The sequence below is a fragment of the Egretta garzetta genome, unplaced genomic scaffold (assembly GCF_000687185.1).
Source record: "Egretta garzetta isolate BGI_Z169 unplaced genomic scaffold, ASM68718v1 scaffold306, whole genome shotgun sequence".
Lineage (NCBI taxonomy): Eukaryota > Metazoa > Chordata > Aves > Pelecaniformes > Ardeidae > Egretta > Egretta garzetta.
The window spans coordinates 652,729-671,660 of record NW_009260131.1 but is presented as its reverse complement, the minus strand read 5'-3'; the positions used below and the strand labels follow the sequence as shown (position 1 = coordinate 671,660).

Genomic DNA, 18,932 nt, shown 5'->3' with positions numbered 1-18,932 from the left:
TCCGAGGCCCGCCTGGAGGAAGTCCTGTGTAACATGCTCTAGGAGAACCTGCTTTAGCAGGAGGGTTGGACTAGATGATCTCCGGAGGTCCTTTCCAATCCTTGCCATTCTGTGATTCTGTAATTATCTTTCCTGAAACCATGTGACATTAGATGACTGGTATCCTTTTGAACATTAGAAAACACAACATAGTATGTAGTCTCCCTTCCCCCCCGCCCCAGCCTCCATGGTAAAACAAACTTTCTAATCTTTAAAAATAACTTTAAATTATCTCTCAATCATTTAAATGTAAAAGGTGATCCTTTTAAATTATATAAGAATTTTTTTCTACTTCTTTGGCCAGTCACCTTGCAATGAAATAGGAAGACCAAAAAAAGTATTTACACTTATTTTAAGCATCCAGCTTAGGTACCTGCGCTAGGAATCTGAATTTCCTGTGCTGTCACCATAGATTTTATAACATGTAAGAGAAAAAATGCCCTCTAGAGAAATACATTGATTTAATAGCATTCTAAGTCAGGCATCTAAGCTAGACGTTAATGTGAGATATTTACTCGACAGCTAAGGTAGCTTCTCTTCTCTTGACTACTGCCTACACAGCTTATGTCAGTCAGTCTGCTAACTGCTACACAAATCCAGTGTCTGCAAAGCTGTGTTGACATAAGGCAAGGTAATAAGCTTCTATTTCTTCCACCTTGCAACTGAAATTGAACACTGACATCAGCAAATAAGAACATTTGCTCTGCTTTGTAAATGAAACCATTTGCTCAACAGCTTAAGTATGAGTAACTGTTAAAGCTCTATATTGTACAACAGTGCAATACTGTTAATACCATGATAGCATACAGATGTCATAATGTTGAAACAGAAAAATGAAAGACAGAAAGAAGTAATGTGAAATCCAGGACTTGAGTAAGATGAACAATGTATGACTGTTGAAGTAAAAAATAGAAGCGTCTGTAATAACATATGTATCTGAAAGAAATAAGGTAAAGTTATTAATAAATTAAAGTGCTAAGCCAGTACTTCCGGTCCTGTTCCTAGAGAATTCCAGCTGGCAAATACTTTGGAAGCGTGGGTGCTCTGGAATACAGGACCTTGATTTGAAATCCTGACTTTCTGGGCACACATTGTAAATTGCTAGTGAGCTCATTTATAACAAAAAAAAAAAAAAATCCCAACTGATTCAAACAAAAAGGACTCTCCCTTTTACTTTTGGCATGCTTCTCAAAAAGAAAATTGAATGCCATTTAATTCTATTCTAAAGCATAATAGAGAAGCCTATGAGAGTACAATTTCCTTCTATTTGGGATGTATTGTTATAGTCTATATTTTTTAAAAAAGTCCAAAGTGTTCCTTTTTTTTTTTTCTCTCTAAACAAGAAACTAATTCTCCAGCTCAAAGAAATATTTAGACATCAGCCCTTTACAGCTGAGGAAGTAGATGGTAAGATCCAAAGCAAGCAATTCAGATTTTGGAAGCATTTTATGAACTACATTCTGAACCACTTATGTAGTCTAGCTGAATTTTTTATGCTGCACTTTTTAAATAAATAAAATGAGAGCAGCAGTATTCATGTATGTTTAACATTTATGAGAATAAAATAATAAAATAAAAAATATGACATAGTAATCACAGAATCACAGAATGGCAGGGGTTGGAAGGGACTTCCAGAGATCAGCTAATCCAAGCCCCCTGCTAAAGCAGGTAATGTAAATGCTTACCATTTAACACAGATTTCTGAACTAAGAATTCCAGACAGCTGTAGCTTTATTCACATGACTGATAAGCTGTGTTTTATCATAATTTAGCATTCACGAGAAAAGTCAAGAGCATTTGTTTTCCATTTTGTTTTAAACAGTGAATGAAAATGTGACATTGTAATGGTTACGAGGAAAGTCTATTTGACTGATGTTTTTTTTTCCTTACATTAAATGAATAATTAAAAAAAAGTCCCTGAAGATGCTTCTTTGATTTAAGTGAGGAAAAAAACCAACAAAGAATGAACTACAGCTTATTCACATACGAACTTCAAACATCTAGCGATTTTAACTGCATTTGGTAGCCCCACTGATTTCATTTTGAATGCCCTGAAAGTAAACAAGTGGAATGAAGCTCCTTATTGTAAGAAATCTTTGGCATTTCTTACTAAGTCAAGAAACATTCCAAATACCATTTTAACATAATAATAATACTTATTTCCAGGGCAGTCACTAACACTTGTTTCCTGCAACATATGTAGAGAGCAAAAAACTTATGCATCGCCATGACCATTTTATTAGACTAAAAACCATTATTGGATCTACACATACACTACTGCACCCAAGCTTCATTTTGGCATCCATCTTCTACTGAAAAGTGGATGAGATAAAGACTTGTGCGGAGGCAAGAAAATTAATATGTACTTATTTCATGGAGTTTTCATTGACATGTTTTGTATTTTTGATCATCTGTGTTCAGAATTAAAGAATAAATAAAAAAATTGGCACAGAATGCTTTCAGAAGATTAATTTTGCTCTGACCTCCCTTGAAATATGTATGATGAATCAGAATAAGAAGAATTAGAACACATTCATTTCTGATGAGACCATATTTAGTATTACTTACTTATTTGTAATCAAATGAATCATAGTAAGACTTTGTTAAAGTTTAAGAATTTTGAAAAGAACTATGTAAACTTGGATTGTTTATATATATACACACATATACATGTCTAGATACAGTTTATTTAAGTTTAAACAGAAGATATCCTAACTAAGCATAAACGTCTAAATAGTATTTGAAATCCATAATAACCCTAATCATAATTTCCTCTCTGGGCATATTAAAAAAGCATCAATCAAAAAAAAAAATTATTCTGAATCCCCCTACAGTACCACTCCCCTAAGAACCATTCTCGGGTGGCAACTCCAAATAAAGTGCAGCACAGTATGTTGCATTATATCTCCTATACCGTGTTTCTTTTCCTGTTCTATCTGTCATAACATTCTAACCCATATGTCTCCTGGTAAGTAATATTATTTGGGTTTCATTATAGATGCAATACTAGATGCAAACCGCAACACAGACTTTTTCCAGTAACAGTAAATCATGATTTTATCAGCCCTCGCCCAGGTCAACACTTCTGTTTGGACTACTTACTTGTATATTTATTCTATAATGTGAACAAACTCTCCAGATAACAAGTAGCTCCAAACTCAGATGACCAGTCTCAGTAAACAGAACTGTCATAAAGATTTGCTGTGTTATGCATTGATAGACTCTTAACTGGAGACAGAACGCTTAGATGCTATCTGTTGATTTTCATAAATGCTCAGGGTATTTATAGACAGGAGGCTCAGACAGATGTAAACCAGCATGGTCACAAATATTATCGCCATACGAAAGTGAGCTCAAAAAGTACGCGTGTTCAAAACCACAGAAAGACATTTTCATTGAAGTAGTGGCTTTTTATACTATCATTTCATTATATTTTCATTTGGGTGCTTAGTCCACATCAGTTGTTTACCTGCGAACACTCTTCTTGCAAGAATACATACAAATACAAAACTCATAAAACCTGATATTTGATATTTTCCCCAATTTGAGCTGTGTAAAAAAAGATTGACTTACCTTTCAACATTCTATTCAACTACAGCATATAGTATTAATAAGCCAGCCCGACTCATGAATATGACAGTTATTCTCCACTAATATCTTCTGCTCTCTGCTCAAAACTATGCTACCCATAAAACCTACTGTATATCCAATTAGTTTTTCCATTTTAAGTCTATATTAAAAATAGTGATCTTTGAACAAGGCCATTATATGGCATTTATGACTGACAAAGTTAATTGTTTGAGGTCCTTCTTGTTTATTATTGATCATCAGGAAAAGGATTATATCTCAGTCAGCAGTACTTAAGTTTTGTTCTGTATTTCAATTGTAAAGCATTTGTTCCAAGAAAGAACTTATTTCTGGAACAATGAACACACATGCTACACAAGCCTGAGGCAACATAAATAAATGATAATTTTTAAGAAAATCTTAAAATTTTATATTGTCCTCGAAAGTTATTTCTCCTGTGTATTATTACAGGTAGAAACTCATTAAAGTCTCCTCCCTGCTTCTATCTGGAGGAATGGGATGCAAAATTCCTTGCTGTGATCTCAGAATCAATCTTTTATGACAATGTAATGCACTATATATTGTGCTATATTAGATAAAAAGGAAAAACATACAACTGATACACTTTTTAGTCACACATTTCTGAAACAAGGCCTCCCAGATGTACACTATAGTGCAACTGTATGCAGATGGTACGTTCCTAGTTTTCCTTTGCATATTCATATTAAAAACTTCTATCAACTGTGAACCCATTCCCAATTGTAAGACTGCCATTTTCATGGCAAAAAATCGGGTAGGAAATCTTAGGAAGTAAGATTCATGGCTGTGGCCTAAAAAATCCAAATGATTTCCGAAACCCCAGTTTCCCTATACAAACTAAACAGCAAACAAGACCATCAATGTGGCAGATTTTTACAATAATGTTAGGAAAGTACATCTTTAAATTAATATATAGATTACTTCAGTATATCTGAATAAAATCACTGAGAGTCACTCATCTTCTGAAGGACTAGGTGTGTCAGGTTAAAAAGAAACTAGCTAATAACGACATTTAATTTTGCTTGTAAAGAAAAAGAAAGATAATTCTCTGTTCTTATTGTTTCTTTCATTTTCTTTCTATGGCTTGATTTTGTCACATCCAGTGCTACCCTGTAATGTTCTTTGTCCATTTGACTCCCATATTTTTGAACAGAAGGATAAACAAGTATTAAGTCATCAGGAACAGAAGGGACATTTCTAGTTAGAAGATTATACTGATAACTGCCTATGTTGAAAATGACTCAGATTAATGGTGTAAAAGAAGTATATACATAATACTATCTAGCGCCTCATCCTTGATACAGATGTCATTTAGTTTCTGAATTAAAACGAAACAAAACAATCAAAGCCAAGAATTTAGAATGATAACAATCTACATGAGAAACTCAAGGTTCAAGGTAGCAGCTTGTGCTCATCTCTCCAGAATCTCCTAGATGTCAGGGGACATTGTTAGCAATGGCAGTTTTCTTCTGGACTAGTTCCAAGAGAAATTAAAATAATACAAAAAATTCTCACAGCTTCAATTTAGTTACCATTCGTATACTAACCAAACAAAATCTCTAGGCAGTTACTACTTACTTTATACAGATGAGGCACAGAGATTAAATAGGTCCATCCTACAGAATCAATTAATTTTTCAAAACTGGGAATGGAATTTCATTATTGTGAACATTTAGACCTAAGTAAATATTTCTACAATAGAGATAGAAAGTTCTTACATGCTGTACTGATTTGTTACAAAAAGCTGTAAGATGTTACAACACTTATGTGAATTAATCATGCATTTTCAATAGCATGTGCAGTAAAAAATTTGAATATTTGGCTTTTAAGACATTGATTAATTGTGTATTAGAAATGCAAGATTTCTCTTGGCCTATGTCAGACTAACACTGCAGTAGGATACTTCTCAGCACAAAGAATATTTCTTGAATTCTACTCAGATCATATATCCAGTTTTGAGAGAGACTGGTTTTTGTGGTTTTTTTTTTATTCTGCACTATTATACAACACTTATTTTTGCCTGGCATCTGACAGGCATTCCCATCCTTTGCATTTACTTTACTTCACTTCCTCAAAGCTGAGGCTGCAAAAACACAGCCAGCAACCTCATACAGCTTTTCATGGAAAACTGCCATTCTAACCTGGCACCTAACTTCACTTTATTATTCACTCAGAGAAGTTTAAAACTCTGAGATGAATATAAATATTTATGCCAACAAAGAAACTGATGAAAAGTATCACCACAAAAGAAGAAAATGAAAACAATGTAAGCCATTACTGAAGCAGCTCTTCTTGTGAAAGCTCTGAAGTTCTTTGCTTGCCAGTCACCAGCTCCAGCTCATCCTTCAACTCCTGGATCTCCTTTTTCAGCCGGACAATCATCTACAAACAGCAAGGCATAAACCAAGCATCACCTACAAATTAATAGCTAATTTATGATTTTTGCATTAGAAGGTTGAATTTAGGGAAACATCATACTTCGGTTTTCTCTTTTTTTAAACAGCTCTTTTGTAAAAACAGTCCAAATGCCCTAAATACATCAAGCACTTTTTTTTTGCTTTTCCATTTATAAAACCAAGAAAAGTCTTCCAAACTCAGTAAATTCTAGTGTTAGAAGACATGGCTGTACAGAAAGAGTTCAAAACATTTTTTTGCAAAAGAGAAAACTCATTTGCCAGAGGAATAAAAAGAGCTTTCTGACACATTAGTTTTGCCTGTTAGTAATGAGAACACATTTAAAGTAGAACTGATGTCTTTGTTAGAGAAAGGACAACTACACACCAAAGCTGACTTTTTTTGTTTACCTTCCCTTTAGAACCAGAAATTCCAAAACAATATCTTAGTATTTTAATCTTAACTTTTCTTTTTTTTCATGTAACATTCCACTTTTATTAGAAATAAAGCATACCATAATTGTAGGATGTAACAGTTGCTAACAAGTGAATAGTACAAATCAACATAATGAAATTAAATTGCATTAATTAGTAAAGGTTGAGAAAGTGACTTTGAGAACTGTAACAGATTTTCAAATTCTAATGGCCCATTATTGGAGCCTGTATTTTTGGAAAAAATGTCTGTATAAACCCATATTTTACAAATCATTAGCCTCCCAATGCCAAATTCTACAAAGCAGGGACAACATGCAAATCCTGAAGTCTAAAACATGAATGAGCAAGTTCTTGCATACTGTAGGATTGCATATTTTAATGATGCATCGCCTTATAATGGCTTAAATGTATCAGGAGTCCAATCATATTTTTAGATGGATATGAGTACACTGATTCCACATGGAAAATAAGTTTCCAAGAGAAGAACGTTTTTGAGGAGCAATGAATCATTCTTGATTGCACACACTTTCTAGAAATAAGATTGTTGAAATTGATGACACCTTTTCACTGGATGTTAAAATTCCTTCAAACATTTGTATTCCTTTTAATGTTTAAATTTAAACATGACTTCCTAAACTTTGAATGAGTATTTTTACTTTAAAAATCAAAATATTCTAAACATACATATGATGATTTATTTTAACTCTAAATTTACTGGTAACATATTTGGTATTATAAAGTATGAAAGGCTAACTTATAATATTTTATTTAAGAATCTATTAAGGTGGTGAACTGTCAATTACAGATGTTGCAAGACAAGGAATATCACAGGCCAAACATTTTAACCTGAGTTTAGGCTACCTCACTCTGGTGCCACACTCTGATGTAATCTGTGCCCATTACTGAGTCAATAAAATAAAATTTGGGGCTAGAGTATAAAGAGGCAGAAAGCTGAACTGATAGTACCATCACTGTTCAATGTTCAAATTTGTTAGCTTGATTAAACTCAATCTGACAACAACAGAAATACCATTTTCAGGATGTGGATAAAAGATTGACTTTCAAGTATTATTAAGACAAACAAAAATCTACAGAAGCACAATATTTTAATTTTGAATTTTAAATGAATGCCAGATGACGTTAGATTTAATTCAGGCTCAACAGCTTTGTTTTCATTTTAAACCAAATCCTTTTGTCATGAGCAAGAGAGGTTCAAAGCTGAGTTGCTTAAAAACTACAATGTGTACAAGTTCATCATCTTAGCAAGATACACAGTCAGGAAGTCTCCATTATGAAGAACAAAGTTTACACAAGTCAGATTTAACTCAGATCTGTCAATAGGTATCATGCACTCCCTTTACAAAGCATGCATTCAACTTACAGATGAAAAATACTGCAAATAAATGGCATTTGATTTTACAAAAAAAACCTGTAAATCCAGCACTTTACTGAATAATCACGTTGCATCCTAGGAATATACTTTAGGTAGTTGATGGGCAACAAATTCCACAATGAGCACAGAGCCATATAAAGCCCAGGTACCTGTGTTCCCCTGCCTTTTCCACAAGAGGGGATGGGTTTCTAACTCTCACGAGTCCACTTTTGCTTTACTTGCTAAATGATCCTGCAGAGCGAGACATACCAAACTCGTGGAGTATAGCTCCACAGGATGTAGTAAATGTTCAGGAGCCTGCATGTGTTCCACCTCACATAGGAAAGAAGAAGGCCATGGAAGAAATGTTTTGCATGATTTGCTACTATAAAGCCTACATAGGAAAGAAGACGACAGACAGACAGAAATGAAGAAGTTGTTCAGTGCCTACTGGATTTTTTTGTTTATTTTTTGACCGCTCTTTTATTTTTTTTTTGTGATGCTGTTACTGTTAGAAATAATTTGGAAAGAAAAATATATAAAATACTAACAATAAAAAACCCCAGCAGAAAACCTGACAAGAATCTCCTATTCTATTTGAACTTCAACAACAAGAGAAAATAAAAGCACAATCATTAGCAGTAACTGAAATATATTAATTACCATCAAGTAACAATGAATGAAATAATCAACCATCTAACCCCCCAATTTTTAGACAACAAATATTTCTTATGTTATATAATCCAGCATTCTACAGTCTAGCTTTCAAGAGGAAAGCATTTTCTGGCCAGATCAGAAGGTCATATGAGAACAAAATACATAAAACTTGTAATTACAAGTTAGTCATGAGAAATTCAGAAATACAGTCGTAATTTTACCCATTAAAGAGAGTGACGATGTGATTCATATATCATAAAAGCATACAGGACATAAAGTACACTTTTGTTATGCACATTAAAAAAAGAAACTTTTTTCTTTATGTGGCAACGCTTTGTGCTTTACCAACGTGGGTTATTATCTCTGTCCTACTCTGTACTTCCTAAACCCCTGATCCATTCTGCAGAGCTCCTCTGCTGCTCTTTGGGATGTGAACATCAGCTTAACGCTTTTAGTGTGGAAATCCTGTTTCTACATCTCATTTACTTGTCTTCCTTTTTTCCTAATGGTAACTTTACAGAATTCTTTCTTCCTAGCTAAAATGTTCCTTGGACCAATCTCAAGGAAGGACTCAGCTTTTTAATACATGAACTGTTTCAATGCAGCAGTGTACCTTCATCAAGTGACAAGTAATCTTAGTAGATTTTTTAAGAGTTTTAGGGTCATCCAATTATCTGTGACTATGATTTAGAAACTAACACACTAAAAGAAGCAAGACAAAGATGATAATGAAAGTGACCATTGCTCCTCAGATGCCTTAAGAGCTGAGAAAACCTTTAGGGGTTTTAATTTATTTAAATTGAGTTTAATTATAGTTTTGTCCAAAAGAAAAAATAAAAATAGTAGTTATTTTATAGAAAAAAATGGAACTTGCATCTAAAACCAGTCTAAAGGGATGATTCAGTATAAAATCCTCAACATCCATTTTAATGCTATCTATTATTAAAACTTAAAACAAGCAATCTCCTTCCCTCTGCCCCCAGTCAACTCTCACCAATCTGGGGTCAATTTCTTCATTAAGAACCACTTCATTCTTAATAAGTGCAACTCTCTGTGCAAATCTGCAGGTTGATATACATTCCTGGAACCATAAAAAAAAAAGAAAAAAAAAGAAAAAGAAAAAGAAAAAGAAAGAGAGACCAAAAGAAAAATTTCAGTTAGATTTGCACCGGGTAAATAGAACAGACTGCTAATGAAGTCATTGAACTTTGTTTCTGGATTTTGTATGTTTTACAGAACTAACCTACCATTACATATTACAAACCAATAATATTCAAGGGAAAATAGGTTGGCATATTAATGACAGTGACATATAAAACCGTCAAATCATAGTACATACTTTATTGACACAGTCAATCCTCTGATCAACTGTGTTTCGAATGAGTCCCCAGCTGGCACTAAAGGATAAAAAAGCCATACTATTCAGAACATAGAAACTTTTGAATGATGAGAAAAAGAGAAAATTAAAAATTCAATTTTTTGTGACAATGGGGCTAGAAAAGCATATATAAAAGAAACTAGGAAAAGAGATGAAGGGAAGAAGAGTGGAAGTCTAGAACAAATGAGAAACAAGCCAGGAGACTTGGAACTAGGACCCATACAGGAGAACTGTGAAACCAGATAAAACACTGTCAGATGAGCTAAGATGAGGTGCAGGAGGGCAGGAAGGTTTAAAGAAGATAAAAGACTGAGGTTGTGTAGAAAACTCCGTGACAACCAGTGTGTACTCCCACTTAGGGCACAGATGAAATTAAGGATCCCTAGGTATTGTTCTGTCCTTTGAGATCAGCCAATACTTACATGCCAGACCTTGCTAGAGACCTATCTATCTAATGAATAATTGACTTATTGGCTTAACAATATTGACTGTCCTAATATTACTTGCACATACCAGATTTTGGGGAGCAGGGTAGGGACTTTTTTATTTATTTTTGGAGAAGAAGGTCTGTTGTGTAGATGGTATATGTTGAAGCAAGAACAAGAAAACTGTCAGTAGCCTACTCTGGAAAATTAGTTGGGCTAAATATTCCCAAAATAGAAACCCATATCGCAATGTGAGATACATATACCTGATGAACTGATATACGAAAGGGTGCCTATTCCACATATTTAAAAAAGATTCATTAACAAACTTATACAGTTGCATCTGTAACTAGACATCATGCTTGCATAATTACATGTTTACAAGTCTGAACAATCGGTTTACATTTAACAGTGAAGTCCATTTTTGAAAGAAAAAAAAAACCCTCTTCAACTAGATGAAGTATGGTTCTAGTATAATGCTTTCCACTGTAGTTCAGCAAACAGTGTTAGACTTAATAGGTTTTTTTTCTTGTTTATTCGCATTAGAATGCTTTGGTGTTATAGAAAATCAGGAAATAAATAGATTATAAATGGCTTTGAGCAGGGTTCTATGTATTTACATCACAACATATTTTGGTAAACAAATATAAGAAAACATCACTACATATAATTCCAGTGCAGGAAATTGGTGAAGGGAGATGAAAGTATTTCAAAAATTTCCAAAAATCCCAAATCAACCCACCCAGTTCCCTCTCCTAGCCAATGAACTCTCCAGTTGTCTACACTTAATGAAATCTCAACTCTAAAGAACCCTCCAGAAGTTCTGCCAAGGCTTTTAGTGTGATCCATCATCTACTTATAGATCTTACCAATATGTCCTGTGGAAAATTCCTTGGAAATGCCTTTTTATAACTCAAAGATTTATTCATCAGGAAAACAGTAAATTTAAAAAAAAAAATAAATTCATTACTAGGTGCAAGTTGTTTCCCAACTGCTCCTTGACTTGAGATTACTTAGAGAAAAGCAAATTTCCTAAAGTATTTGCCTATATCTTACTGCAATTTCCATTGATAAAAGTATCTCCTGGAAACAAAGTTAAAACATTTTTTTGTAAGAATAAGAATAAAAGCATACACACTTGAATTGCAAACTGTAATAAAAGCCAAAAGAGCAGGATCTTTATAGAAGTGAAAACATTTTTGTTTAAAATAGATGGAAATAACATACATCTATGTTTCTTTTGTCTATAGAGAGCGTTGCTATCATGGTAGTCATGCAGTTTCCTCCCAGGCTATCTCTTAGCACTGAGGTCATCATAGAGTTTCGGTAAGGAATGTGGGACCGGTTTTTCTCTGCAAGGGCAATTATTACCTGAAACAATAGTAAAAGTGGAAATGACTGTTAAATTTACATATCTATTAATGATTGACACAGAAGGAGAACAAAACCAATATGCTCAGGAACGTAAACTTCTGATACAACAAAACTATGCTCATGCACCCAGTTAGATGCAAAACCACTGATTTTATTGAAATAATTTCAGCTTAAATATCAGCATGTTTATATGTCTTCGTAGGAACTAAACCTGAAAGACATAAAATGAATTTTATTATACCCTAGATTTAGTGCCTCTCAGCAACATGGAAACTGAACACAACAAACTAAAAACCACAGACTTTCCTAAGACATAGGAACTTACTGAAAATCTTCCTTGTATTTTTTGTATCATAATAATAAAGTATGAATAGTATGTGAGTAAAAAATTCCTTAATATTTGCTAAAGCATGCTTTTAAAATTACACATTATTAAAGCACATGGTTCTTAGAGGGGTCAATACATTTATTTCTGAGAAAATGGTAAAAAGGGTGCATGATTACAATGTACTTCTGCGAAGAAATAATTCAGTTTAGAATATATATGTCTTGGCCAAAAAGGAAATGGTACACCTACTATTCTCAGTTTCCCCTCTCAGCTGTTTATATTATGGGACCTAATTATTATTATATAAAAAGCTAGATTACCCCATGATCTGTTGCATTAGAAAATATTTGAACTGTTAACTGGCTAAGCGTTGTACTGAAAAACTGTAGCTATATGAGTTCTGCAAGCTATCCTATATGATTAGGAGTTGTTATTCCTTTAATAAATGTTACAAACCAGCATATATTTTGTTTATGTTGCACTTCAGAAAATTATTATTTCAGAAAGTTTCATAGTGACTTTTTTGTTGGCACTAGTTTCTCTTACTAGTCTTCAGAAAGTTAAATTTTCTTATTACTATAAATCTTACACTGGCAGCCCTGAGAGGGATGAATGCATAATATGAAAATTATTATCTTTAAAGGAATCTGGAAACCCATTCATGGATCAAGGTTTTAAAATCTTGTATATTACAACTTGACAGATGGAAATATGTTATATCTCTGTTTATAATCTTGCGTAGAAAGCTCATAGTAGTCTAGCGTATACATTAATAAGCAGCCTCCCAGTCTCTGCCACACAGAGACTACAATCTGAATAGATAAGATGGGAAAAGAGCCAGAGGGAAGATACAGGAAAATCATACAGTAAATAAGAAGGATCCTGAGTTCAGTTTGTACGATTCTGAAGAGGTCCATTTTAGAATCACTTACCCTTATCACTTCCCATGAGTACAACTGAAATACAGACATTTTTCTTCAAGGTAAAATTTAAACAAATGGGGGGGTATGAAAAAAAATTCAGTGTAATAGTAAATGACTGACTGCCACCTGCTGTGCCTTAAGTTTTTTCTTTTGACAGATGAAATATCTCTGATTGTAGATAAAATGAAATCTAAGAGATTTGTTCTTGTTAACAGAAAAACAGAAAACACAAAAATGAAAAATATTCTTCCCGGTAAGTGGAACAATGAGTCATATTTCCTAATGGTAATTTTAAAGAATTTTCACATATAGACACCCACAAAATTTTCTGTTTTAATGGATTTCCTCAACTGTAAATTTTACTAAATAACACATATAATGGAATATAAATTAAAAAGGATAAATCTGAATTTTAGAGTTAAGCATTTTTTCTTCTCCTCCCTCCCCTTATTTCTCCCACTAAATGACAGCCTCACAGACCTGCTATTGTATATAAAAAATTTTAAGACGCCTTAGAAAAAAAAATACTGTATTCTCCAGAAGAATTCCAAAAAACCTTAGATTTATGTCAACAGCAACAGTGTGTACCGTCCTGTGAAATCAATATTATGTGTTCAATCTTAGAAAGAACTTAATTTCTCTTACAATTGAGGTCTGAAATCCACACTTAAAACCTTCAATGATTGCAATTTAATAGCATAGCATCCACAAGAGATTTCATTGATTGCCAAGAGTTTCTTAACCTTGCTTGGTGTTTTACAGCATTAGAATACAAAATATCACAGCAGAATGAGGAGACATAAATGTAATGTGCACTAAGTTTTTATAAATAAGCATAAATGTCTTTTAGCAATGCCACAAATACTAAGCCGAAAAGAAGTATCTGAAAGGAAAGAATGCTATGGAATACAGACAGTGCTTATAAACCTGGCAGAAAGAAAAGAGATACTAGAAAAGAAGATATTAATAAGTGTGAACAGCCTTCACCATCACACTTATATTCACAAAAATTATGAGGATCCTCAGATGCAGCATCTTATTTTTCTAGTCAGGAAGGGAAAATGATTATATCAGATCAGTTGAGGAAAAATAACAATGTCCCTAAGAAAAAGAAATAATAATAATTATTAATAATGATAATCTGTTAACCAAACTATTCTACTAGAATGCTTCATCTTCAAAGTTTGCACTCACCACTGCTATCTTAACTAATTCTTTGTTTCTTTTTAAAAAACTATTTTTCAAGATTAGTCAGGATGAATCTGCTTTCTCAATATCTGTGTTTTCCAAATAGGCAAAATAAAAACCAACAGTGAAAGGACTACAGGGGTTTTAGTATACCTTAAATCAACAGGCTAAACCTTTTTCAGTAACAACAGCTGTATGATAAAGATTTGTGGAGATTTATTATCATTTTTATTGCAGTTACATCTATGAGATGTATTGGCATAAAAACAGTTATGGTAGTTACTCCATAAATATATTAACAAAGGCAACTCCTGTTTCAAAGAGATCGAAGATTCACATTGGTAGAGGAATAAAATGACATATGACAGAAGAGCCCAATATTTTACCATATTACAATGCTTGAACTAAATAAAATCCAAACACTTTAGTTCAATGATTCTTGAATGAAGATCACAAAGAACATTTTTAGCAGAAATATAGCTGCAATCTTGTAAATATCTTTAATATTCCAAATAAAACAAGAAAACTCTTTTTTAAATACTACCCTGTATACCTACTATAACCTTACTGTTTAATTGTTAAGCTTTTCCTAAATTAAAATGTTATATGAAATGAAGACCTATTCACTCAAACACTTTTAAAAACTCCAGTAAATATCCTAAGACTAACTGAATACTGGAACCAAGATTTCCAAAACATTGCACATTGCTAAACAGAAATGTAGTAAAGGAAGAAATGTTTCACTCTATCCCAATTTTACCTGTTCCAAATAATGTAATGAGAGGTTGATATATTTGGCTTCTGTCAGTAAGTGACCTCCAACTCCAGTCTTTGCAACACGTTCTGATCCAGCAAGGTCTACTAAATGTAACTTGGAGCGTCGGATAGTTGCAGATCCAGGTTCCTTACTGGAGAGGTGAATAGTGAAAATGCAGTGAGATCGGGTTGAGGCTTGATTCACTGGTGTCTACAATGTAAAGAAAAGTCTTCAATGTTAATTTAATAAATAAATTTATTTTTTATAAGTCAATAACCCTGCAACTGAAATCACCTATCCAATTTTTTAGCTATTACACCTGTCATAAACATGCAAGAACCCAAAAGGATTTACCAGGCACTCACATTCTGGCCAAATATTTGGATAACTTTGATCTAGACAAATTGTACTGGAAGCAACCAAGCAATTGAGGGAGCCGGTAGAGGTGCTCACCAAGCCCCTTTCCATCACTGAACAGCAGTCCTGGATGACTGGGGAAGTTCCACTTGACTGGAGGTTGGCAAATATGACACCCATTTACAAGATGGGCTGGAGGGAGGGTCCGGGGAACTACAGGCCTGTCAGTCTGACCTCAGTGGCAGGGAAGGTTATGGAACAGATCACCTTCAGTGCCATCACACAGCATGTCCAGGACAACCAGAAGATCAGGCCCAGTCAACAAGGTTTATGAAAGGCAGATCCTGCTTGACTAACCTGATCTCCTTCTATGACAAGGTGACCCACTTAGTGGACAAGGGAAAGGCTGTGGATGTAGTGGACCTGGACTTTAGTAACGCCTTTGACACTGTTTCTCACAGCACTCTACTTTGAGAAACTTCCCATAGCTTGGACAAGCATACTCTTTGCTGCTTAAAAAACTTGCTGGACGGCTGGGCCCAAAAGGTGGTGGTTAATGGAGTTACATCCAGTTGGAAGCCAGTGGTGTTCCCCAGGGCTCACTGTTGGGGCTACCTCTGTTTAACATCTTTATCAGTGACCTGGACAAGGGGATTGAGTGTGTACCCTCAGCAAGTTTGCATATGACACTAAGCTGGGTGGAAGTGTTGATCTGCTTGAGGGTAGGAAAAGGGGTTATAGCAAGATGGGGGTCAGTCTCTTTTCCCAAGTAGTAAGCAATAGGATAATAGGAAATGGCCTCAAGTTGCACCAGGGAAGGTTTAGATTGGACAGTAGGAAAAATTTCTTCACTGAAAGAGTTTTCAGGCACTGGAACAGGCTACCCAGGGAAACGGTTGAGTCACCATCCCTGGAGATATTTCAAAGATGGGTTGACGAGGTGCTTAGAGACATGGTTTAGTAGTGGACAGGTATGGCTGGAGTCAATGATCTTAAAGGCCTTTTCCAACCAAATGATTCTATGAACCATCCTTGTTCCAAGATACTCTAACAGCAAGTACATCAGCAAAACAGCTGGCCTTACTATGCTGAGGAATACTGAGGAATAGTAGAAAAGGGAACCTTGACTGGAAGGAAAGTTAATAATTCCTGATCTCCAAGAGTTTATCAACTTCCCCATCAGTAAGCCCATTTCTATTTTATTTTTTTTTTGGCTAGATAGCTACTAGTGTAACTAAGACTAGGACTTTCTATAAGGCTCTAGACTTTCACATTTTCATTACTTTTATAAAAAAATTAGCTTGGCAAAATCAGTATCAGATTTTTATGTGGCATGACAGGGTTTTCATAAAAAGTTTGACTTTAAATATATTTATTTGGAATAGCTACTACCATAACTCCTTAACTAGACACATGGAAATTCTTGGTCAATTTTTAGAGATGCTCAGCTTTAGTATGACTTCAGTGACGTTCCCAATATATTTAAAATGCAGAACAGAAAATTTTAAACGGCTCTCACATCTAAGTTTAGATTTCAAATGACCACATGTCATCAGATATGCACCTTTCTTTTCTTAAACAACATATAAAAAAATATTTAAGCATCTAAAGCCTCTTTCGTTTAGTTAAATCAAGCTGTTGCTGGAAACTTAAAATAATTACCTATTATTCCTACTTTATAAATAGCTAAAGCTTTAGAATATATATATGGAGATTATAAATAAAAATATTACTTGCATGGTAAACCTATAAACTATAACAAGTATGACTACATTGTCATCAGGGCATAAATACTTGACTTGCAGAAAAATAGGGTAGTGAAATAACTCAATAAATAAACATTACTGAGTTAGAAACTGAATCCATACTTATTACTAATCAAAAATATTATTAAAAAATCCTGCTTAAACTGTATACATTAACCTCTTTTCTATGCGTTAGTCCTCTGTTATTCTAGAGTAATTATTTATTTAGGCATACCCTGTGATTCAGACTAGATATACCAAAATATCGCTTTTTTTTTTCCCCCCCTCCATAGTCTGCTTTGGTGTGAAACTTTCTAGATGTTAAAATAGCGTACCCATTGCAGGTGTTGAAGGTGTTGTCTTGTTAATCCAGAAAGGACAGCTCTTAACAGAAAGACTGTAAGCTGAATATTCTTTTACCAGGAATAATATGAACAGCTATATCTCTTGCTTGACTTGTCTCCCCTTCAGTTTCCCAATATTTTTTTCTCAGCCTTAACTGTGCCAGCACAACTGGTTTTGGGAACTGACCCTGCTCAAAGAGGGGGGAAAAAAAAAAAAAAATCTGCAAACTATAAATATTTAACCTGGATCACTTTCCTGAGTCAGTCACTGCGCAGCTGTAGAAAGCAGTTCTGCTAGAATAATTGAAAATGGCAGCGTACAGTGTGTGAACAAGTAGGTGGTGTGCAGGAATAGTGTACACTTGTAGTTGTTGGTGAAAATTCTGTAATGAAATTACAACCTTAACACTATTTTATTTTGGGCTGCTTTACCTAATAAAGCCAAGCTCAGAGGGAGAGGGAGAAGAGCTTTGATCATTAGCTTGTGCAGACGAGGAATTTTGGAATAACATAGGCAAGCCACTGGCTCTGCTTAACTGCCTGGTTCCTAAGGATCATTTCACAATCCTGTGGAATGAGCGTCAGAGCATCAGAGTGCAGTCACATACTATGCTGTCTTCGGAGGCAAAGCTGAACAAATGAAGGGGCAGCGAGTTGTAGCATGGGAATGAAAATAAACAGGCTCACGGAAAGGTGTTGAGCAAGAAAATACTCCCAAACATACCTAAATGCAGTTATGCTAAGAAAAAGTTATATGCTGTTAAAATGCAGTTTAAGCAGCAGTTCTGATTCCATGAACAATCAGAGCCAGCTTCACTTATTTTACTAGGAGAGCTATGATTTTACTACTTGCAGCTATTTGAAGCAGGCCTGAATATTTTATTTTTTCAGCTCAAAATCCACAAAAGAATTAATATTTAAGGACATTCTCCTCCACAGGATTGATATTTAGGGGCATTTTGCAGTATTCACGGCATCGGTCACACTACACTGCAGACAAGTCTAAGCCAGATTGAGTATCAATACAGGTCTAGCTGTGGAAGCACACTAAAGGTTGCTAGGAAAGAAGCAGAAGAAATAATCATACTTCAGAATAAGCATTGTTAAGCAAACTTAAGTTTCACTATGCAGCAAAACCTCATGTATTTCAAAACGTGCTTCTAGTCACACCTGCTTAACTCCAATAGAGGCAAAACAATTTAAAGCATAAAAGAAAATAATTTCAGGATTCAGAGTTCCAAAAGCTCAGGGCAATATTTTGCCTATTGGGTCTTTATTGTCTATAGCAATACACTAGCCACAACCTGGTTTCGCATGTTCCAAGAAAATTCTGCTGGACTGGTCATTAGAAATTCCACTGCTTTTCTGTCCACAACTTCTTTTTTCACATAGAAGGAGTGAAACTGATTCAGAACTCATTGGCTAGAATCCCAAACTGCTATTTTTGTGAAGTCCTTCTTCAAAGTAGAACCATGCTTTAATCAATATTCCAATACACCTTTTTACAACATGGTTCTATCTCCACTTTGCAGTTCCTGTATATAGAAAGCTCTATTAGAGCTCTTGTAGTAAGTGTAAAGCAATAAAAATTTTAACTGTTAAATGGGATGT

General features: G+C 34.4%; 1 protein-coding gene across 1 annotated transcript in view; it reads right to left on the bottom strand.

Annotated features, from left to right (window-relative positions):
• The window catches only part of KIF6 (kinesin family member 6), a 162,050-nt gene that overhangs the window by 102,890 nt on the left and 40,228 nt on the right, over nt 1–18,932 (bottom strand). Inside the window, 4 exon segments of the mRNA XM_035896974.1 lie at nt 5,924–6,027; nt 9,497–9,583; nt 11,533–11,676; nt 14,879–15,085. Coding sequence (XP_035752867.1) covers nt 5,924–6,027; nt 9,497–9,583; nt 11,533–11,676; nt 14,879–15,085 — 542 coding nt within the window.